Genomic DNA, 23,909 nt, shown 5'->3' on the forward strand with positions numbered 1-23,909 from the left:
GGGGCGGGGGGCAGCCGAGCCGAGCCGAGCCGGGGCGCAGCGCAGCGCAGCGCACGGGCCGTCCCGGCTCCTCCGGGGCCAGCCGGGAGCGGCGGCCGAGCGGAGACACCGGTTGCTAGGAGACCGCGGCCCCTCCGTTGCTGAGCGGCCGGGAGGAAGCGCGGCCTCCCGCGCAGCCCGGAGCCAGACCGCTGCGCCCGGCCCGGGCCGAGTGGCCCTTCGTGTCCCCGCGCTGGGGCACAGGGCGCGCAGGACTCCCGCAGCCCACGGGCATCGCAGCTAAGGGAGAGGGGGCTGGGTACCGGCCACGCGGGGCTGGAGACAGTGAACGGCAGGACGTGCGGACGGCCTCGGAAGGCAGCAGTCCCCTGTCTGAGCTGATTAAAATGCAATCCTGCGGCTACCTCGAGCCTACACAATGCCCTGGTGCTCACGTCCTGCAGGCACTCCGAGCCACGCGCTGCAGCCACGTTCCGCGACTGCTGAAGAGACTGATTCAAGACATGGCTCTGAACCACTCGGGCAAGCTACAGCTGGGAACCCACGACCCTGGCCTTACTCAAGAGGCCCCGAAAGCAGGTGGGAGGAAGGGAGGAGTGCATCTTTTGAATGCATCCCCTCAGTAGAAGGATGCTGGAAGACTACTGTGTTGTGATGTGATTATGTAAAACCCTGGCAGTAGCTGCTGAACACAGTGAATTAAATCTCTTCGTGCTGACTCTCATGACTACATCAGAATTGCTTATAACCTTGTACACAACGTGATCCTTAAGTACCGGGGAGACATTTTTTTTGTCGACTCTGAACAACACTTTCTATCTCAGTTCTGTTTTTTGAAAGCAGGGGTACTAAACTTGACATGATTTCACAAGCTGCCGAAAGCCTTGGAATTAACATATTTAAAACTAATATGAAATGCATGTGTGGGTTTCATAGATTTAAAACAGGGCTGATGCTAAGGCATCACAAACCAGGGGGTCTATAGGAAGGTGGGTGACATTGAACTGCAACAGGGGACGGTAAATAATCAATGACCCGATTTCTCATTTAAGCTCCTTTCATTTCCTGTTAAATGCTACTCCAGGGCACTACTTTCCAAGAAGGATCAATTCTGTGAGTCCACAGCTCCCTTGCACATTTCCAGATCAGTTCTGCAGCTCCCAGTCCCTCCATCCGGCTGCAGTAAGAAAGGAACTTGTATTTTCATTTGATTGCTCTGCAAACTGTTCTTTTTCATGGGGGTAAGTCAGTCTTCAAAAGCTTTTCAAGAGAAAAGCCCACGCAAACCAAAAGGAAGGCCCTGACCACGTGTCATGACAAGCTACAAGGACTGCCCTGTTTCACATGCCTGCATGGAAAAAGAGCTACTACAAGAAGCGGCTTAACAACAAACCAAGTTATGAAAAAGAAATCCCTCCCCTCCTTCCGCCAGTCGCTAATACCGCTAGGAAAATGTCAGCCATAAACATCAGATTTGACTTAATGAGGTCCCTTCTCGCCTTCCAGCCTATGTATGACTAGTTCGAGCAGCAAAAAGCCATCTCCCAAGCAAGGGATCCCAAGCCTTAACTCTTAATGAGACAAATTTGACGACTCTAGATGAGACAAATGTGTTTGGGCACACAAAATAATTAAAAAGAACATTAGGCAGGCACTGATCTGAATCTAATAGAAAAAGGATATACAATTATGTTTATTGCTAGCAAATGGCACTTCAGCTAGGAGATTTTGCTCATCCACACCACTTCTTACCTTACGGTATGAAGAATATCCTAATTCTGAGTGTTCAGCTGTAAAACACTTACACTCAACACAAAATGCATTTATTTTCAACCTGACTGGTTCTGAGATCATCATGCTGATAAGAAATGAAGCTGCTCCTGATGTGTTTTGATGTAAGAAGTGAATTAAAAAGTATACAAGCTTTTTCATGATGATTGAACCAAATACATCAAGGTTTATTGGGTAGCTATAGAGATAATTAAGTAGTGTGGGGGATGTGATATTCCTTGTGTTTTAATGGAGAAAACCATATCAGTTTGCATAGTCTTTGATGGGAAGTGTAAAACCAGGACAGACTTATTTAAAAGCTTTAAAAAAGAGATTTCTTACAAACTTTCCCTTCACCCTTTCTTCTGGGGACAAGCAACATATAGTTGCAGAAAGATAGCCGTGCAGGGCTTTTCCCCCCTGAAAAGCTCCCAACCAGCAGGGTGGAGAGGACACAACAACTGTGGGAGAAAGGGTGTTGCTTAGACCGTGAATGCGATGAAAACACCGCACAGGTTTCCAGCCTCGAGATCTTCCCTCTGGGCTGGTCCCTAGTTGAACCGAACTTCAGCCAAGAAGGAAATCCCCACAGCTGCCCGGGGCTCCTCAGCTCTACCTCCCCAGTCACTCCACATCCCCCTGCCTGCCAAGCTGTGGATCACTTCCAGCAGGACTTGGAGGGAGTCTGAAGACAAGCTCTATCTTGTGTAGACTGATCCTTGCTCACCCCACTCTTGCCTCCTCATTCTCCTTCCTACTACAATCAATCGCCTGATGCCTATTACTCCAGAGCCCTCCATAAGACCTAATGACGGGCTCCAGGGCTATAAACTGTCCGCACACCTGGCCGTTGTCTGCCTTCCCCACCCTCTCTCCAAACTTGGGGAGTAGAGAAGGCCTCGTCCCTCAACAGGTGTTCGCCCAAAAAACCCAAGCGATTTCCCTGAGGCGGTGTGGAGCCGGGGCAGGAGCCGCGGGCTCTGCTGGCTGGACGCCCCCGCCCGGCCGCCGGCTTTCCCTCCCCCGGGAGCGGCTCCTCACCCCGGCCGGGAAGGGCACAAGGCTGAGGCCGCCCGAGGCGCCAAAGAGAAGATGTTTTTTCCGCCCGGGGACGCAGGAGGGCGGCCGCAAGGTGTCAGCTGCCAGATGACAGCGCTCAGCTACGCACACAAGGGATGGCGGGTGGGAGACGGAGCAGCCGGCGAGGAAACAAGCTGCAGCCGCGCTCCCGGAGCAGGGCACCGCGGGGCTCCGCTCGCCCATTGTTTCAAAGCGCGCCGGGCTCTTCCCGCAGGCTCGAGGCTGAGCTGTGAGGCCCGGAGGACGGTGTGTGCAAGCGGGCAGGGAGCAGCAGCTCTAGCCCGGCTCCCCCTGCCCTGCCCCGCGACCCCGGGGGGACCCCGAGCCGCGGCCCCGCGGGAGCGCACAGCACGGCCCCGCCGCGCCGGGACGAGGAGCGGGAGGAAAGGCGAGAGGCGCAGGAGGCAGCAGCAATGCGGAAACACACAGGGCACGAGACAGACAGGGCAGCCCCCGGAGCGGCCCGCAGCGTTACCCGCGGGCTCAGCCGCGGGCAGGAGAACAGACACGGCAAGCGGGAGGTGCAGGGACTCGCCTGGACAAGTGGATGGACAGACAATACAGACCACTGAAGGACCAAAGACAGGATGCCAGATGCACACAACGCTTAACCCCTGCTTACTGTGGGCTCTTGGGGTAGAAGGGAAGGGTGACATGGCTGAGGTCCTGGATGTCAAAGGCGGTGGGCTCGGCGGAGATCGCCTGCCGCTTGGTCCGCTGCTCGCCCTGCAAGGTGCCGGAGCCCTGCTGCTGCGCCTGCTGCGTGGCGGGCCGGATCACGGAGCGGTACTTGTCCAGCTCGTTCTGCAGCTTCTGGATCAGCTCGTCCTTCTGATCCAACTCCAGCTCCAGCTCGTCGATGAGAGCATCCCGCTGCCTCAGCTCCTCGATCTTCTCCTGCAGCGCGTACTGTAAATCCCGCAAAGTGCCCATGCTCCTCCTCGGCCCGCCGGCTCCTGCCTCGGAGCCTGGCTCGTCCGCTGCGCTCCCGGCAACTTTCCCCCAAGTGGCCGCTGCCTCCCACTTCGGCCAACTTTGCCGATCGCTCCGGATCGACCTGCCGCCGGCAAATGCCGCTCGCCCCTGAAGCACGCCCCCAGCCCCCAGCCGGCAGCCTGCGCCGAGCCGCGCCACGCCGCGCCGCGCCGAGCAGAGCCGCGCCGCGCCGCGCCGCGCCGGGGTGACTTGGCCGCGCTCCGCGCTCGGTTATGGGAGGAGGATTAGAGGCATAATCCGAAAGGGAAACCCAGCGGCGCCACTCCGCTGAAGGCTGGGGCGTGAAAGGTGATTTCGATCTGCCTGCGTCAGGCTAAGACTGGAGAGAGGCACACACTCACCGAGGGGGAGGGGGCACGGAGGAAAGGGGCGTCTGCAGGATGCCGTAGCACATGCACTTTCCCTCTGCCTCTGGCACCGGGGGGGCCGCTCCGGGGCCAGCGCAGCCGAGCCGAGCCGAGCTCCAGCCCGCGGCGGAGGGGCAGACCCTGCCGCTCACAGCTCGGGCTTTCAGGCGAGGCGCAGCATTTCACATGTGCCTGCCTTGCCCCTGGAAACCGGCCACGAACCACGATCTCCGCTGCCCCCACGGTCCTCTTCACACGCCCCCGCTTTGCCTGGGCATCCCCGGCCGGCTTTGCACTCCTGTCTGTTTACTCCTTAAGTCTCCGTCAGGAAAACCAGGCAACAAGCACTGCTAGGGAGCAAAGCCTTCGAGTTCCAGTGATCTGGGGGGAGCTGAAGCCCTAGGGTGCAGACATACACAAGCACAAGCTTTGCTCCTGTGGTGGGAAGCTCAACAGGGCAAGCCCAGCTTCCTCCAACTCTACCCGGTGTGTGGGGAGCAGGGAGGACCTCCTGCCCCACCAAAGGAAAGCCTGGCAGCCCCTGCCCCAGGCACAGTGAAACTCTGGTCTGGAACATAGCACTGGACCCCACAGGCACAGTCCCACCCCTAAAGCCAAAAAGCAGGCATGTCACACATCCTGGTTACAGGGTGCTTCCAAACCAGATGTCATCTTAATGCTACTGAACTGGACCAGTTCTGACAGTAATCACCCAAATAAACACTGCTTGAAGAAAGAACATGGCTAGCTGCTCCCAGGGTGCAAGCCCCAAGTATCTCAATTAGATACATCCGACAACAAAGGCATCAAAATGGCATCTGTACCAAAATCCTGCAGATCCAGATTTACTTAGTTCCTATCTTTCCTATTTCACTAGCTCGGTAGAGAATGAGTATCTTTCTACTTCACCGAACAGTGCAAACCCAACCAAATCCTGGCTGAACACCACTTACAATTCCTTGGTTTTACCAATTTTCAAGAGCCATCATACAATTTCAGTTGTCCCGTAAAAATAAAAAATCCTGTCTGGAAGAGGAATCCTACTTACTCCTGGCAAGTGTTGGTCCCTTTTCCCCTTTGCCTTCCTCCCCTCCCCCATACTGTAATCTAAATAACAAAACACATGCAACTACTTCCAGAGAAAAATCCCTATACTGGTACACTGGTACGCTGGCTTAAACTGCTCCATCCAGGTGCACATTTGGATTTATCAAGCATGATTTATCAAACATGCATGTGCTAGGACGAAGCACTAACATTTGATTTCTACACTTAGGCAATAGAAGGGGCCTGGTCCAGCAACATCCAGGTGCCAAATAAGTGTTTTTCTTATGGCTTGCACAGGATGTGTCAAAGCACAGGTTTTTCTGTTGTAGAAGGGAAAGTGTTTTGACTGTACAATTAGTGGTTTGGCACCATAAAACAGCAAAATGCAGCAGAACTTAAGTGCTGGCTGTGTGAAACAGGAGTGGTTATACTTGTTTTCTGTTTGGATTATATAGCTTTGGGGGGTGGGATAAATACTGCTATAGTCCAGCTGCGTCCAGGTGCTAGATATGGGGTTTTGCTGTGTTCATGGATAGCTGAAGTTAACATGTTTTCAGTGCATTAGGAATGCCTGTTTCTGCTCTTCTTTCAGGCATTAAGAACCCAAGAAATGAGAAGCTAAAGCTGACAGGGGCAGGATATAAGAAATGGATTTTTGCAGAACTCATGCACTGGTCTGAATCAGGATTCAAAAGGGTTTTTTTTATGGAGTGGAGTGTCTAATTTTGTTCTCTGCTTTTATAGTACAGTTTAGTGCTTTTGGGTGAAAATGGACAAGGCTCAGTTAGATTCAACTTATATATTATTCTACTCCTAAATACCGATATTTGACTCACTTCAGAGCCTCAGCTTTCCACCTACAAATGAAGTTCTTTATAATATTGATGGAAATGAATAACTGAAAAAACATGACAAATTCCTTATTGAATACTATGTTTAAAAGGATTTGGATCATTAATATTTTCTGACCCATCTTCTAGGATGTACTTGATATATTTCTTCAAAGCACATTAAAAACAGTTACACATTTTTTAAATGCATTTCAGTTTAAAATGCCACAGTTGAAAGTCTTGCCACATGTGTGTTAGGCATAAGAGACATAATATTACTAGAGACAAGGATTTCTTAGGGTGATATCTTTTACTGGACCAACTGCATAGTTGGGGTAGAGTCAGATAAGCTTTTTAGAGAAAGACATTCTCAAATCTGGTTGACAAAGAATGTCTTGCATTTTAAAGCTTGTCTAATTATCCCAGTTCTGAGGCCGGTCCAATAAAAGGTATCACCCTCAGAAATACTAACTTATTTCTTAATTCCTGGGCCATCACAGTGACAAAATCATTCTAACACTACCATAATTTTGCTGATCTTTTCAAAACATGGACATTTTAAGTGCTTTAACTTCAGAACCTCTTTCTCCATCTATTTCCCCCACTTAAACACAGTCGGCCCGATTTACTCTCTCAACATTCCTGCTTTAAAGATGAGTAAGGCAGATGCAATCTTGAAGCATACAGTATAGAATCCAATGTTAAAACAAATGTAGTATCTGTTCCCTTCTTTCAATAAACACACTTAATTTTTCATTGTGTGGTTTTCACAGAAACACGGTGTGATAAAGAAAAGGTGACCAAACGCCGGACATGAGAGCAAGTTATGCTCGCGGCGTAGGGAAAGCAGCGGGGTGCAGCCTAATAGCAGCGCGATTGGTGCATGCAGCAAAATCCCCGGCTTATGCAGCCCGTTGAGCGCGCGAAAAAAGACCTGATTCCATTGGCTATTGGGGCAGTATAAAAGGCAGACCCCGCGAAAAAGAAGGCGGGACCTACACAATATCTGAGAGGCTTGATCACCCTCACCGAGGTCCTGCGTCCACGGCTCCTTTCCCCCCCCGGACGCCCCCATATTGGTTAATTGCATCTTTTGGATGCGAGAAGAGCTCTCGGGTTCCCTACAGTTTGTTTTGTTTTTGGAAGTTATTGTAAAAGGGAACTGCCGGCGCGGAATTGTGAACAGAGCATTTATGTGCTCCACGGTGTAACTCTTACTGAAGGTGCCTACACTCTGTACATCAACAGCGCGAGTCCGTGTACTTCAGTAGTGTGAGTAAAGTATTCATTTGTTATTTTGCCTTCGGATTCTTCTTGGGCGGGAAGAGTAAAGAAAAAGGGAAACAAGATTCCAAACCCTTTCATCCCCGGCCTGCTCGGATCCAGGGGTTAATCAATCACCCCCCCGTATCTGTACCACACACAGAATCATAAAAATTAGGATTGGAAAGGACCTCAGGAGGCATGTAGTCCAACCCACTGCTCAAAGCAGGACCAGCCCCAACTAGCTCATCCCAGCCATGTCTAGCCGAGCCTTAAAAACCTCCAACTACAGAGATTCCAACACCTCTCTAGGTAACCTATTCCAGTGTCTTACTACCTTCCTAGTGAGAGAGTTTTTCCTAATATCTAACCTAAACTTCCCTTACTGCAACTTGAGACCATTGTTCCTTATTGTGTCATCTGCCACCACTGAAAACAGTCCAGCTCCATCCTTTTTGGGACCACTCTTCAGGTAGCTCAAGACTGCTATTAAATCCTCTCCGTCTCCTCTTCTCCAGACTAAATAAGCCCAGCTCCCTCAGACTTTCCTCAGAAGTCATGTGCCCCATCCCCCTAAGCATTTTCATTGTCCTCTGCTTGACTCTCTTCAATATGTCCACATCCTTCCTGCAGTGGTGGACCCGAAACTGGACACAGTACTCCAGATTTGGTCTCACTGGTGCCAAATAAAGGGGGAAAATCACTTTCCTCAATATGTTGGCAATTTTCCTACTAATGCAGCTCAGTATGCCACTTGCTTTCTGTGCAACAAAGGCATGCTGTTGGCTCATATTCAGCTTATTGTCCACTGTAACCCCGAGGTCCTTTTCTGCAGAGCTGCTACTTAGCCAATTGATCCCCAGCCTGCAATGGTACATGGGATTCTTCTGTCCTAAGTGCAGGACTTTGCACGTGTTCTTATTGAACCTCGTGAGATTTATTTTGGGCTGATCCTCCAATTTGTCTAGGTCTCTGAATCCTATCCCTACCCTCCAACCTATCTACTATCCCCCCCCCCCCCCCCCCCAGCTAGGTGTCATCTGCAAACTTCCTGAGGGTGCACTTTATTCCATCTTCCTGGTCATTGATGAAGATGTAGAATAAAACTAGCCCCAGGACACTCCACTTTATTACTGGATGCCATCTGGCATCAAGCCATTGAGTACTACCTTCTAAACCTGGTGATCCAGCCAGTTTTCTATCCACCTTACAGTTCATTCATCCAACCCATACTTCCTTAGCTTGCTTGCAGGAATATGTGGGAGACCATGTCAAAATCTTTGCTAAAGTCAAGGCATATCGCGTCCACTGCTCTTCCTGTATCCACAGAGCCAGTCATCTCATCATAGAAGGCAATCAGGTTGGTCAGGCATGACTCACCCTTGGTGAATCCATGCTGACTGTTCCTAAATATTTATGCATAGATGAACAAGACAGTATTTCAGATGACTAACTGCCACCCTGCACAACTTTTGAATAAAAATAAACAAATAATAAGACAATACTATTTAGATTTTCTCAAATTCATGTCTTAGGTGTGAAAACTTATACAATACTTGTAAAAAATAAAAACTCCATAAATTGTCCCAGCAGTAATGCTAGCAAAAAGGTAAACAGTCAGGACAGGTATGCTTTATGAAGCATCATGCACACTTATGATACTCTAGAACAAATAATTGACAATACTTATTCTAAAACTCTGCATCTTCAGTTTACTGTACCCCAGGAATTACTTCTCAGTTTCATAAGCTATAATAATAAATGAGATCATTACTTTAAAAGATTTTTAATATAATCTGAAATTATGGATAAAAATGAGAGATTCTAATGGTCCCCATTACAACACTAAGATCCAATGACAGTTTTTGAGTGAAAAATTACAATATATTGGATTTGTTTGTGTGTATTTAAACAAAATTCACATATATTTTATATAACCATTAGATAAAGAATCCAAAGATTTCCACAAACAGCCAAATATGTCATAAGACTTAACATATTTGCCTATTAGCACGTCTTCTACTGTCCCCAGTTGACCACAGGGCAATTGTGAAATCAATACATTTCTTACATTTCCTCCTCTTGCTCGTATTACTGCTCTTATTACATTAACTTGTTTGTATTCTCAGTAACAATTCTGTGTTTGGGATATCTACAGTACTACCCCATTAAAATAAATAAATAAAAAAGTTAAGCCCAATTCTCCACACCTTCTCCACCTATTAATTTAACAATATGTTGCTTGCTCTTCCAGTTGAGGAATCCTTCGTAAGTACTGGTTATCAAGCCCCACATTACATAGTAAACTATATCAGCACATTAAGGCAGCAGTTCTCAACCTTGCTTGTAGCCAGACCCATTTGTACACATCAATGGTCAGTCCTGACCCAGTGCCCTTCACTCCTGAACTACTGTACCCCACCCCCAGCGTGTGGGGCAGGGTGGGGGGAAGAGGGAGGGACAAGCAGCCCTTGCAGGCTGGAACTCTGCTAGCCTGCAAGGGAAAAGCTATGGTTTCCTATGTTTTTCTCCTCTAAAGGAGAATCCAGTTATAAAGTTTGTTCGTTACCCTTTCACATATTCTTGTGATCCACTTTTGGGTCATGACCTACGGGTTGAGAAATGTTGCATTAAGGTACATAGACAAAAGGGCCTTCAGTTAATGGAGTCCACATTCAGGTAAATTCCAAAACATAACAAGCTGATATTTAAAAATGGCTTCCTAGTTGTCCATAAATATCTTCTGTAGATGCTACACCAAAAATACTAATTTATATTCACTGCCAATGTGATGACCAAAAAAAAGAAAAGGAACTTGTAGGGAGGAAAAATTGGAATGCTACAGCCTCATTGACAAACTACAGATTTAAGCCTGGCCATAATATGCAGCTGAAACTTTTTATAATAAGAAAATTTCTTGTATACCCCAAAGTCTATATTGTATCTAATCCTGAGCCCCACCAGCACTTAAATATCCATAATTTGATAAGCCTGAAAGAATGACCCTCCCTCCCACATCCCCTAAGGAAATCTCTCTTCCATATCTGTGCTAAAAAGTACGAATCATATGCTTCTTGAAAACACACATACACACACTTTCCCCAGCATACATAAGATTCAGATTTTGATCTACTTAGAAAATTTGTGTGTCTGACTTCTGTATTTTTTTTAAATGGCATCTGGGCCAAACCCTTCTTCAAGGATCATCTGTCACCAGATGTTGCAAATATTCCCACTAAACTGCCATCCTCCAACCCCAAAATACCCATCTCAAAAGAACATCCAATCAAAACGAAAACATCAAATTGGATCACTAAGAGGTGCAGCTTCTCTGGCAAGAACAAGCCAAGAACATTACGAGGTACCACCATTATCTAGGAATGCATGGCTGAATTTATCCTCAAGATGTTGTTTTTTTTTCTGGTCTAATTAATTCAAGTTCAGTTATTGGCTCCTTTTCAAACCATCCTTAGCAGGGGGTCAAACTAGTTTTACATGAAAAACAGGGATCATGAGATTTGAATTGCTTGGAGTATTTTCCTGCTAGCAGTCAGACATTCATGCCAAGATTTGACAGAGGTGTATCACATATCTCACTGACACTAATACAACAGAATTATATATGATGTGGAATACATAACCTATTCAATGGTGGACAGCAACACCGTAATACCAACAAGAAATTAAGACCAGTCATAGGAATCATAGAGAAGTAGGGGTGGAAGGGACCTCCAGAGGTCATCTAGTCCAATCCTGTGCCTGAGTCAGGATCCCTATTCAAGCCACCTTATATGATCCATAATCTAAACTCTTCATAAAACTACTGTCAACCCTGACACAACACAAGAAATAAAACCCTAAACTGCCACAGGTAAAATGGTGCAAACATAGTCCAGCTTCTATAAAAGGTCGTGAATATACACTCAAGAAATCCCAGGCAGAGGGCCATGCCTCCAACTACAGAAAAAGGCAAAAATAATCCACAGTCTGTACCAATCTGGCCACAGGGTAAAAGTCTTTCCCCACCCAAAAATGGCAATCGGTCTGACCCTAAGTGGAGGGGCAAGACCCTCTAGCCACGAACCAATATTACTAAAATGATAGGGAGGAAGTTAAGTATGTAAACTGCAATTCGACTCATACATGAATTCCAGGGGGGAAGAAAAGCTAGAGTATCTTTAGTGACAAACAGCACTTTGTTTTACATTTCATGTGAAAGACAGTATTGTGTTCCATCTGAGAGATGCTACCTCTAACTTCACAGGGCTCCTTATCATCATGCTGGGGTCCTGAGGAAAGAGTGCCACCTACTGAAACATCAACTATATCTGGTTTTTAACTTAAAATCTCCCAGCGAGGACTAACTAGCTCTGACCTCGCTTAGTTTATGTCATTTGAAATCACACCCTAAGATTATATATATCCTTAAAATAAACAAATCTTATAAATTAAATTCCAGTTGATGTGTACAGATACAGAAGCAGGGGGAAAAATAGGTGGCCTCTCCCTTGTGTACCTAGACAGAGGACAGCCAGAAAGAATATGCTTCTCTCTAGCAGTACAGGGGATGGGGAGGGATGGCAAGAGGAGGGATATTCTTACTGTAACTGCACAGTATTTGCTTGGAAACAGGAAAGCATACACTACACCTTTTAAAAGGGTGTAGCAGCTGACATTTCTGAGCATATTTCTCAGTGCTCTCAAAAGATTCTTCCTGCCTGTGTCGTCCGCAGGCACAATGCCTCCAGCAACTGCCACTCACACTGTAGATCTCCTCATTCCCTACAGCACACTACTGCCTCTTGAAGTCACAGTCCTATAGCATGAATCAGAAGAATCAACTGGGAAAGAAAACAACCCTAGAAGTTAACAATGAGATCCCTATAACTACTTCATAGTAGGAATCTCCCTTGCGAAGGCCAACTTCATAGCAATGTTCAATCTCTTTAGTGACGGCATGGAATGTATTCTACCCTATTTCCCTCAGGAAAAAACAAACAAACATACAAGCATCCTTTACTCATAATTTAGGTAGTTTCAAGGCTTTCTTCCGTCTCTTTGCAAGTACTATTAATGAATGTATATTCCATTCTAGACATAATTGAAGGACAGAAGAGAAATTACAGCAGTCAAAGATAGACTCTTTTCAAATGAAGACTATATTTTAAACCCCAAGTGGGTCCCAAGTGCTAGAAATCATGTTAACATCCCAAATTTATTAATTTAATTGTATCTCAGGATAAATATTCAAGAAATTTTTTAGCGTATAGATTCAGTTATCAGTAAGGAACATTTAGAGGCAGCATTTGTAAAGAATGTGCAACTGTTCCAGTCTGCCAGTCCAGGCAAGTCATGCTAGTGCAAGGATCATTTTGAGTAGAAAAACACTAGACAGTACATGAAGGGAAAATATAAAGTTCCATTAACAATAATAAAAATATTTGCTGCAGAGATAAAGAAAATAGTATATTGCACTATAGTTGATAATATATTTAGCTTTTTATATCACATTAGAGGCATACATAACAAAAAAAAATGACTACCTATATCATGCAAGGCAAAATGGAGAGAGATGAATCTGTATAATAGCACAGTCATCTACAAAACAGCGGATTCTGATGCTTTGTCTACATTGCCCCATAAAAGCCAATTTCAATTTCTTATATTCCTTTATGGATCTTTTGCCCAAAAGAAGTTAAAAAGCATGAAGACAGAAAGCACCCAAGAGCAAACAACTGCAGAGGCAATATTTTTTAATTGTATTTTATAAGACAGAAAACTTCTTCACTTTTGTGAGTAGAAGGTTGCCTGCACACCTGGATCATGGCCACAGGAGAACAGGAAACACCCAGGCAAAACTAACCAGATTTATTAGATGTATAAATAGTTTAAAGTTTAAATATTATAAGCAATATGATACTAAAATACATTTGTGATATACAAGATGAGTGTTTTATTCACACAGTTAAGGATACTTTCAAAGTCCTATTACTATGTCCTTAAAAAACATATTTTTCCCTTGCAAGTAAAAAGAGAGAAAGAGATTATTGATACCTAAACTGCCTTCCTGGCTATAAAAGTTATGGACCCTCTACAATCTTCAATGCCTTTGAACCCTTTGCATGAAATATTCCTGTACAACCTGCACATTTTGAACATCAATTCTAAGTGGGGGGAGGGGAGGGGGAAGACTCACTTTTTGTAAGCTTCTGTTCTTCCAAATGTAATTTTCAGCTGGGTAAGAGGCTTTATTCACAGAGTTGCTAGCGTTATGTTCAATATACTGAACCAAAATTTTAAAAAACACCCTCTGTCTCCTTCCCCTTGGGTATACAGCCTTGGAAAGAAAATAATACCCATTGTCTGCAGAGCCCCATCAGAGACACAAAGTGAACATAGGGAGTAGGTTGCCAAATGGAATAGAAGCTATCAGTTACAGAAGATCCTTAACCCTGTACAATTTTATATCCTCATACCCCTAAGCTGCCATTTTTGTTGTCGTCCTTTTTTTTTTTTTTTTCAACCTGAAGCAGAAGGTTGACCACATGAATAAGTCTACTCAATGCAAAGCTAAGAGATTCATGGTCTTGGAGACTGGATAAGTCTACAAGACTCTTTAAAATGAGTCAGATACCTTAAATAATCTCTTTGATGCATGTTAAGCAGCTAGTCATTCTGAAAACTGCCCAAACAAATACTTGCTGCATTTTTCTACTTAATCAGACACTGGATAAGAACTTCTCAACAATTCCAATGCACAAACTATTTAAAGAGGAAGCACCATTCAAAAGAGGAATCTCACACAAGTGAAGCTTCTTCTTCCTTCCTGTCAAAATAGCTAGTATACCATCATCTTAATATCTTTACAGAGCTCTGCATCACCCAATGCATGTTAACAGACTGCAAAGAATGAGGAAGGGCTCTTTCAAAAATATATATAGTTATTGTCGAAGTCTTGCTCATTCCATCTTAACCCTTGCATATTGCATTAAATGAAGCCTATGACTGAAGTCAGTATTCCAGGGACAGTATCCTGGATGGGCTATGATTCCCCCATTCTTCAGGGTATTAAGCATTCTGAATTCCCCACTCTTCAGGGTATTAAGCATTCCTACTCATACAAGTTAATCTCCTTGTGCTAAGGAAGCACAGGCTGGCATTTCATTACCCTCTGTGCAAACCCACAAGGGAAGAGGCTCTGCTGTTAGTGCCTAGCATCTCTAGTTCTGAACCATCACATCTCTAGTAGCTTTTCAGACCTAACAGTGTCTTCTCTCCTCTTGCCATTCAACCATCATATTGGGGCAGGTGTATTGTACTGGCTTATCCAGTCTTCAAGATAACAAACTTGAAATCTGTTTTGTAATAAACATTATTATGGTACCAATATCAACATAAACAATGCTTTAAAAATATTTTATGATTGATGTATCACAAGCAAATAGCCTTTTTACCTGAACAAATTTGTTCCATATTTATTACATTTTATATACACCATATACACATGGAACCATACAGGAGAAACACAAATGACTAAAAACACATTCCAACCCTATTTTCAATGTGTACTTTATATAAGTACACCATACTTCTTTTTTGCAGATCAGTTTAGGTTTTCTTCCCTTTTAGAAACCAATTAATGAAATAAAATACTCATGTGATTTATGCAATTATAATTTTTTACTTAAGTATCTAGTCTCAATAGGCTCTAGATCTCTTTTATGTCCAGCATTCTAGCAGGTTTCCAAGAAAACTGAGTGTCTTCACAGGAAAATTCTTCAGCTTGGATAGCCACCATCATTTGATGCCCATACCCTATCCTATCAGCAGGAATTGTAACTAGTTTCTTCATACCTTCTACATAAGAGATAGGGACTGAGGTAAATTTTATCCCTAGGAAATAACTACCCACTTACAGCAAATTTCTTAAATAATTACAATACTTTTGCAAAGAGTCATCCTAAAAAGGAATAAATGTGCTTTAGCTCTAATTATCTTTGCTTTGAGGCTTAAGCTATTGTGGTCTATTTTTTTTCTATGCAAGACTTCATTTTGGCAAAACCAGTACTTTATTTTCCACATCTTACTTGTGGGTTGCCCCAACCAATTACAATAGTTTTCATGTAAAACATTTATGTTCAAAGACTAGTCTAAAAGTTGCTTCAAAAACATTTGAGACACTATTATTGAATGTATGTTGTTTACATATAAAATATAAATATTATTAATATCTTACAACTAATGAAAAACTGCATTATGATAAACATAACATGAATTTATTCTGTATTTTTACTTTTCAAAAATAAGATTACTAACTCCAGAACAATTTTTAAAATGCCACTATTTTTATGAATACACTAATGCTTATCTTTTATAATATGGTTTCAGTTTTTCTAAGTAAAAAGATAGTATTTAGTAATTAGATTCATTTCAATTCTTTCATTTGGCATAATGCAATTTGAATCTTTATATTACTCCTCCCCTTTCTCTGGGTATTTAGCCTTCACTATGTTTCCTTACATGGTCTGTCGCTTTGGCAGGCATTACATTCTTCAGATTCTTTTTCCTGCTATTTAATGGTAATTTCTTGGGAAGTATGAAATAGAAAACTAAAGGTACAACTGTGCCCTCTGCTGTCTGGTTTTTCCAATTTCATATCAGCACCCAAAACTGCTCATAGTACATCTTTTTAGCAATAAATGAGTCATTTAATGTCAATATAAAAACAAAATAATAAGGATACAAATATACGTAATTATGTTAGAAATGCAATCCAAAAACCACAGCTGGTATTATACATTTCAGTATGATATTAATATTGCTTAAAAATTACTTGTGTAACCATATTATCATTGATTTTTGCCTTACTGTTAACATTCAAATCAGATTAAATCAGTGTTTTAAAAAAATAGTTCATTTACATTCCAATACTTTTTGTTGTAGTGATCAGAATGACAACAGGCAACTCGTATTATGATAGCTTTACTTCATTTATATATCTACACTTAATCTAAAGATACTATTGAAAGCTCTGGAAGGCTTGTAATAATATTCAAAACAGACCCTAAATTTCACTGCACAATATAAGTTTTCACCCCATCTCATCCATTGCCTGCCCTGAACCAATTTGTTGATAGACAGGCAAGCTGTTTCATCTTCACCTTGCAATAACCAGGCCACTTATATGGTAATAGCTTGCAGTCTGCGTGCACTTGTTTCTTCCCTCTAATCCCACCCACCATAAACTGTGTACTCTGATTGAATGTTAGTATATTTAGCACTTAAGTGTTTCAGAACACTGTACAAAAGTTATAAAATCATCAAGCCATAGGGCATCACAGTTTTAAAGAGGTAACTGATTTATGAAAGGGTTCTACATAGAAAATTATAATCTTTCTAAGTAATTTGCAAAGCCTTAAGATTCCTATAGCAGGGGGCTGTGTCTGTGTCACCATGTTTTTCTTCTATAGAACTTTCCATAAAAGGGAAACAAAGAAATTGACTGGTTCAAAGCCACTAGTAAACTCAAAGACTAGAGTAGAAGGATTAGATCCTAGACATTTAAAATGTAACTCGTTATACAAGTTTCCCTAGCTTTATGCAGGTTCTGTATGTGCAAATTTGCTCTTATGCAATGACCCTTTTTATAACAAAAGTTTGTTATATGCGAGGTAAACTCACTCTTATGCCATCAGTGTGGTGGAAACCTGCAGTCAGCTGCTTTCTGCAGAGCAGTATAGTCTCCTGTGTGGATCTGTGCTCCTCGCTCATTGTCTGCGATACATGTTTCTGTAGTTGCCATCCCATTATGGTAACATTCACCACCACCCTGTGCTTGTGCGTAGTGTCTGCCGATGGCGAGTACCAAAATTGTCTTGTAAAAGTGGTAGAAATGGGTCTGAGGGTCAGTGCAGTAGAGGTCTTAAAACATATCCCTATTTGTTAAAGGTTTCCTTTATGCAAATTCAAGGTCTTCACCACTTTCCAGGAATGCAGGTACAGCATAAAGGCAAGGGAAACCTGTACTAGCTAACATTTTATCCCAATGTCTCAGCTCCCCATCCATAAAAAGGGGAAAATATGACCTGCTCACCTTGTGTGGGTGTGAAGACCAATAAGGCGAGGGACAGACATTATACATATACCAGTTTAAATGATCAGAAATTGGTTTAAACCTGTAATAGAACAGACTTTCAGTGCACATAAATCAGTTTGAAAATGTCTGCAACCAGTTTGAGATAAACCTGGTTGAAAGTAGTATCAGACTTACCTAATTTGGCTCAAACTGGTTTATGTAATGTCTGTCCCAGACCCCTTGCTGGTTTAAGTTAAACCAGATCCTCCCAGCATCCCGCCATGCTCTCTGGGCTGGGTGGGGCTCTCTGCTCCACAGCAGAGCTGGCTCCTCCCCTCTGCTCCCTGGCTGGAGCTTAGCACAGACTGCAGGCATCTGCCTGGCTTCCCCCTGCTCCCCCGCCCTTCTCTCCCCACTACCTGCTAAGCAAGGATTTCCAGCATCCCTTCTGCCTTACCCCTCTTAGCATTAGCTAGCAGACCACATGATGGCTACAGTCCATGCTGTGGCAGACAGGACAAAGGCAAAATCAGCAGGTAGCTGGTAATGTCCCTCTGTTGTTTTTTTAATGGAGTGATAAACAGAGTTAGGGGTGATAAACATAATGTTATCAATTCCCTGCTGGGCTAACGGGAGGTGTGGGGAGTGGGGAACACCTCCCTAATCAGAACATCCTGCTGGGTCCTGACTGCACCCCCCTCTCAGCTCAACACTTTGAAAGGGAAGGAAGGGCTGCTCTAGCGCCCCCCAGCTTCTAGCCTGAGCCACTGTGTCTGTATTTCTGGGACGTTTGTGCAGTTACAAACTGATTCAGCCTATCCAGGTTAGTCTAACCTGCAAAGATTGAATCAATTCAGACTCAGGCTTTTTGAATGTCTGTCCCTAGCCTCAATGTTTGTGAAGCACTCAGTTACTACAATGAAGAACACTGTAGAAAGGGGTTAATAATTACATTTTCATAACAGGGTTTTCATATTGTGCAGTGAACAAAGCCCAAGGCTACACACTAACCAGTGAGGAAAAAAATTAACTCTTCATTAAGTAAGCATGGTCTATCGTGCACTGAAAGAAGCAAAAATCTTGTGTTAAAGATCATATGCGACCATGGAAATATGAACAAGGTAACCAAATTAAGGATGCATAGCCATTACCTAATTGTTGATTACTTGTTTTTGCAACTACAGTAGTATTTGTATGCATTATTCCTAAATCCGTTTGATAAAAAACTTGGAAAAAATTCAAATCATGTGGCATCATATAGGTTAGAAACAGATATTGTATTTGTGTTATCATGAAAGTTTTCATGGTAGCCCAAATGGCAACCAACCAGACATTCCTACCCTTGTCATGCCGCATCTGTGGTGCAATAACAGGTAGTCTGAAATAGTGCTGCTTTATTGCAGTGGATATCTATTTGCTCTTGGTGAGAGAGTGCAGGCAGCCCAGAGCTACCTGCACTCTCCAGCCACCCTGGCAGGTGCTCCAGGAGACTTGAGACACCTGATCCTGCATACCCCAGGAATTTCTATGCAAGATCAAGCTCTTCAGGCCCCAGGAGCACCTGCCTAGATATTCCCACTTATAGAGACATGCCCCCAGGAATCTTAGGGAACCTTTTTTTATAAATGAGGAAAATTCAGGTTCCCCATTTAGGGAAGCTCAGGGACTCCTTAGTACCCCATACCTCTATGCCAGGTGCCAAGAGTTCCCAGGTTCTGCATCACTTTGCACCTCCATGCTGGGACCCCACCAGGTCCTGCACCAGCCCAAGCTTTATGCAGAGGCACAGGTTGGTGCAGGTCCTGGCAAGGGGGAGCAAAGTGGCACAGGACCTGGGGAACTCTGTGCACCCTGTACCTCCATGCTGGGACCTGTGCTGACCTGTGCCGCCTCATGAAGCACACATCAATGCAGGTTCCAGCATAGAGGTACAGGTACCAGGAATTTCCCAGATCCCATACTGCTGTGCACTTCATGCAGAGGTATAGGTCAGTGTAGGTCCTGGCAGGGAGGCATGGGGTGCCAAGGTCTCCCCAAGTCCCATCCTGCCCTGAGCCTCCACACTGCCCTACACTGGGGCCCATGCCAAGCCATGCTTCCATGTAGGGGCATGGGACCTAGGTCCCAGCAAGGATGCAAGGGGCAGTGAGGGACATAAGGAATGCCCCAGCAAGAAGAACACATCCCCCATTGTCCTATATCAGGCCCCTTCTTGTTGCTGGATATTAAGCAATGTGTTTCACCCAATGAAAGTGGATCAGCTGTGGCAACATCTGTTTTTCATTTGGCGATGCCCGTTTTTACCCATAGATATCCATAATTCACCAACAGGATTGAAACCTTTTAGATTCAGCAGGGACTTCTACAATATAACCTAATAGAATAGCTGAAAGAAACAGCTCATCATCACTTCCCATATGGATCATTACTGAAACCTCATTAAAACTTTGTTTATTCATGGAGAGCACAGGGCTGAGTACATTTTAACATTCTAATATGAATTAAAGCAGCTTTCTTCACACAGGTGACACTTATTTATTCTAGCCAAATCTTTCTTCATTATCAATTTCCTATTAAAGCTTGATGCCTTGCTGCCAGTTTTAGTTTTACAAGTTAACCAAACATGTTAGAAGATATTTTATTATAATACTTATGATTTAGGATTGAGTAATACCAACTTCTCTCACCACAAAATGTAGGATATCATTTAGATCAGGGGTGGGCAAAATGTGGCCCATGAGTTGGATGCGGCCCGCCAGGCCATTCTATCCGGCCTGCGGGACCCCTAAAAAAAAATAAAAAAAAATAGAAAATTAATATATATCTGCCCCTGGCTGCCTGGCACGCGGCCCTCAATGGCTTGCTAAAACTCAGTAAGTGGCCCTCTGCCCAAAATAATTGCCCGCCCCTGGTTTAGATAAATTATCATACTGGGATATCATATTTGCTATCCAAAAAGCAATGCTCAGTGGAAGGCGGTGCTTCTGGTAGTAATATCACTGGCTGGTAAGCAAACATAAACATATTAATGTCATTCATAGAAGTGACACTTTTAAAAGGCAGCAGGACAGATTCTAAGCTCATGTAAATTGCTGTAGCTTTACTGAAGACAATGGTGCTGCAGCAATTTACACTACCTGTGATTTGTCCTGGAGTTTCTAAGAATGTAACTGAGTGGCTAGAGCAGTGGTTCTCAACCAGGGTGTTGAGAGATCCCCTCAGGGGTGCCAAAATGCAGATGCTACCCCCACAGCAGCCAAGTAAAACTGCCTTGCATGTAGGTCTATGGCAGGTATATGCTCCTCCTGCATTAGGGTTCGGATAACCCTAAGCAGACAGGATTGTGGCTCATGCTACAGCCTTTCCCACTACACTCCTCCCAGAAGGAGAGGTGCACAGGAAAAGCTTCAGCATGAGCCAGGTTTCCTGCCTGCTTTAGGGATATCAGAGAACTCAATGGAGGAAGAAGCACACAAGCCCTTCCTGGTCTGGCTGGGTACAAGAGACGAGGGGCAGTTTTACCTGGAGATGGCATTACCTGATTGAGAACCACAAGGTAAGTTGAGCACAACAGTGGTTCTCAACTGGAGATGCTGCTACATTCCAAAGTTATGGAGGAATGCCCAGACTCTGAAAAGGTTGAGAACCACTGGGCTAGAGCCATTCAAATTGTTGAATACATTTATAAGCTTCCAAATTTCCCTGGGTCATATGATGCCCCAAATAGTAAATAGCAGAAAGTACACATTTGCATTCATAACATAGTGCATGTTTATACCAGCATACACAACATCAAAAAGCAATGTAAAAAAATAAGCCAAATTCTGTGGCTTGTGAACCTGTGAAAGGGGACTCAGATCCAGCCTAGATGCACTATAACCATGCTGTTTGCCCTCATAGTCTTTCATCGAAAGACAGGATCTGAAATATAGCAACATACTGTAATACTTTCAGGGACACCTACATGCAGGCATAAAAAAGGCATTGTGCAAATTAAATAACCTGTGAATTACTACTTATGATCCATCTTTCAAATGATATTATGCTCATTTTGAGGGGATTACTTCTTCTAATCCTTTCCTTTTCTGACAAATGACAGTCCTATTATTTGGCATTAACTGAAAAGCAAACAACGTTTATATATAAATACCTCTCATGAAAAAAGACACTATGAACACTTGAGAGTTTGAGAATCTAAGGCTAAGGACAGACATTCAAAAAGCTTGAGGTGGAATCAATCAAACTTACATGGGTTTCTGTAAGCAGTGTAGGTTAGCTTGGGAGCAAACAGAACGTTTGCCCCTTGGTAGGAGGCGAGGAAGGAGGGCCATACAAGCTGCGCGCACTAGCCGAAATCAGCAGGTTGGGAGTGCTCCGGGCTCCCCAAGTTGCCAGAGACTATCAAGTGCAGCCAAGCAGATGGGCCACTCCTAATTGGTGGCTGGGCACAGCCAAGGATCCCTCCCCACTCTCCCCCATGATCAGCCACGGGCATCTGTCAACTGCAGGCCAGCATCAGACACAACAGTGCTCACCTGTTACTTGCAGCTTGATCATGCTGCCTGGGGCTGTGCCTGCATGCATGAGGGTCTCTGCGTGTGCACAAAGGAGTATGACCAGGCTGCAGGGCATGGTTAAGTACCCTTCCCCGCCCCCGCCCCATTCACCATCATGGGCAGCCACAGTCATCTAGCTCTGTGAGAGCCCAGGGGCTGGGCCAGCTGGGTGTGAGGCCAGAGCAGCCAAGTGGGGGACTAGTGGGACACCACAAAGGCGCCTAGGATGACAGCAGACAGCAACTTAACTTGAATCAATAAGGGATCTGACACAGAAGTTTAATGCACTGGTCTAACCAAAATGGTTTAAGTTTGAGTGAACACTGACCCAGGTCTGTCTTAGACCAGGTTCTTCCATTTATAAACCAGTCTATGTGCACCAAATTTCCATACCGATACAAGTACAGACCAGTTTCCAAGCACTTATAGTAAAAGTGTAATGTCTGTACTTCACCCAAATTAAAAACTCTCTCTTTCATCGCCATCAAATACCTAGAGAAATGTACAATATAAATTATATTAGTTGTGCAATAAGTTCTTTAAGCAATTGTTTTCAACAATCATTCTGAAAATGCCAGCAATAACACCAGTTCACTAAAGCTGATCCATTCTTCAACAAGCAGATCTGCTAAATTATGAAAGATGCTCAGAGGAACAGAAAAAAAAATCCCACTAACTTTCTATTTCACAATAGGAAAAGGAGAAAAAGTTTAGTTTTTTGCTTCTTTTTAAATTGATTCTATAACTTTTATCTTCCATCTCCATAAATATATTGTATAAATAGAAACTCGAGATTACATAAATATGCCTCTGCAAGAAAAGGAAACATGAATATATCTTCACAAAAGAGAAGCAAACAAAACAAATTAAAATTCTAAGAGATATTTTCCAAATCTACTACAGGGTACTTGAAACACCCTCCTAAAGGATCTGCTCTGGCAAAAAGACAGGTGTATAATTCAATTTACTCTATTTGCATGAGTAAAAAGTGCTTAGTTTTTCCATACTGGTCCCTTTGTCTATGAACAGAGAAAATGACAAGAAGTAAGAAACCAGAATTATACACATCTGTTTATATATTTAAGTAGGAAAAGCAAGACTGGGCACATTTCCATGGGAAAGCCTATAAAACCATTCTATAAAAACATCATTCATCCATAGATAACACAAGCCAATTCATACTCCTTGAAAAATATCTGCTTTCATGCAAACAAACACAAATCATCAGTTCACTGCAGCAGGGCATAATAGGGATAACGTATAAAATATCTGGTCACAGACCACTGGTAAGTTCTAAAATCTCAATTAATTTAATATTCATTAGTTGAATTCCAGGTTCAAAATAATGTTATGATTTTGCTGCTGCTGTTGCTTATTATTATTACTTATTCAGCTACACTCTCTGGAGAAGCTTTGTACAGTATCTTCAGATTTAAATCGTTTTTTATGATGGATTTCAGCCACCCATCTAGTATTTGTTCATTTGAGAAACTATACCCAGTTAGTTGGACCTGCTTGGCCTACTCACAGATATCATGGCTTGCACAAGTGCTTGCAAAGCCGTAATTTTGATTTGTACATTAATTTCTATTGCTTAAATGGGGGCTACTTAAAATTTTAAATATATGTTAGCCACTTCACCTTTCCTACTCCTCCGTTATATATAGGTGAGGAAGGCAATTCAGCGATGTGGGTCAGGGTTCACAAAAGGAGTATCAAGGAGGATTTAAAGGAGCAGAGAAGGAAGATAGCTTCTGAAACCTGTTTTTAACAAGTTTTTCCCCCCTAGTCACTGGTAGTTCAAAAAAACTTGAAACTATATCTGAACATTCCTAGTACTGTGATGAAGGAAAGTTCCGTCTCAGAAACTGAGCTCACTATTCTTTTAATAAAATCAAATTTGAATGAGGTTTTGCTGTTAATTCTAGCCATTCAGTTCAATCCA

General features: G+C 43.6%; 1 protein-coding gene across 2 annotated transcripts in view; it reads right to left on the bottom strand.

Moving 5' to 3' along the window:
* Positions 1-23,909, bottom strand: part of PRKG1 (protein kinase cGMP-dependent 1) — a 1,124,099-nt gene that overhangs the window by 1,030,098 nt on the left and 70,092 nt on the right. Inside the window, exon 1 of one of the 2 annotated variants that reach the window (XM_019484294.2) lies at positions 3,473-4,301. The exons of the other annotated variant lie outside the window; for it this stretch is intronic. Coding sequence (XP_019339839.1) covers positions 3,473-3,783 — 311 coding nt within the window. The 5' untranslated portion in view covers positions 3,784-4,301. Of the gene's footprint in view, positions 1-3,472; positions 4,302-23,909 lie in introns of those variants that run through there. 2 annotated transcript variants of the gene reach the window in all.

The sequence above is a fragment of the Alligator mississippiensis genome, chromosome 6, assembly GCF_030867095.1.
Source record: "Alligator mississippiensis isolate rAllMis1 chromosome 6, rAllMis1, whole genome shotgun sequence".
Classification (NCBI taxonomy): Eukaryota; Metazoa; Chordata; order Crocodylia; family Alligatoridae; genus Alligator; species Alligator mississippiensis.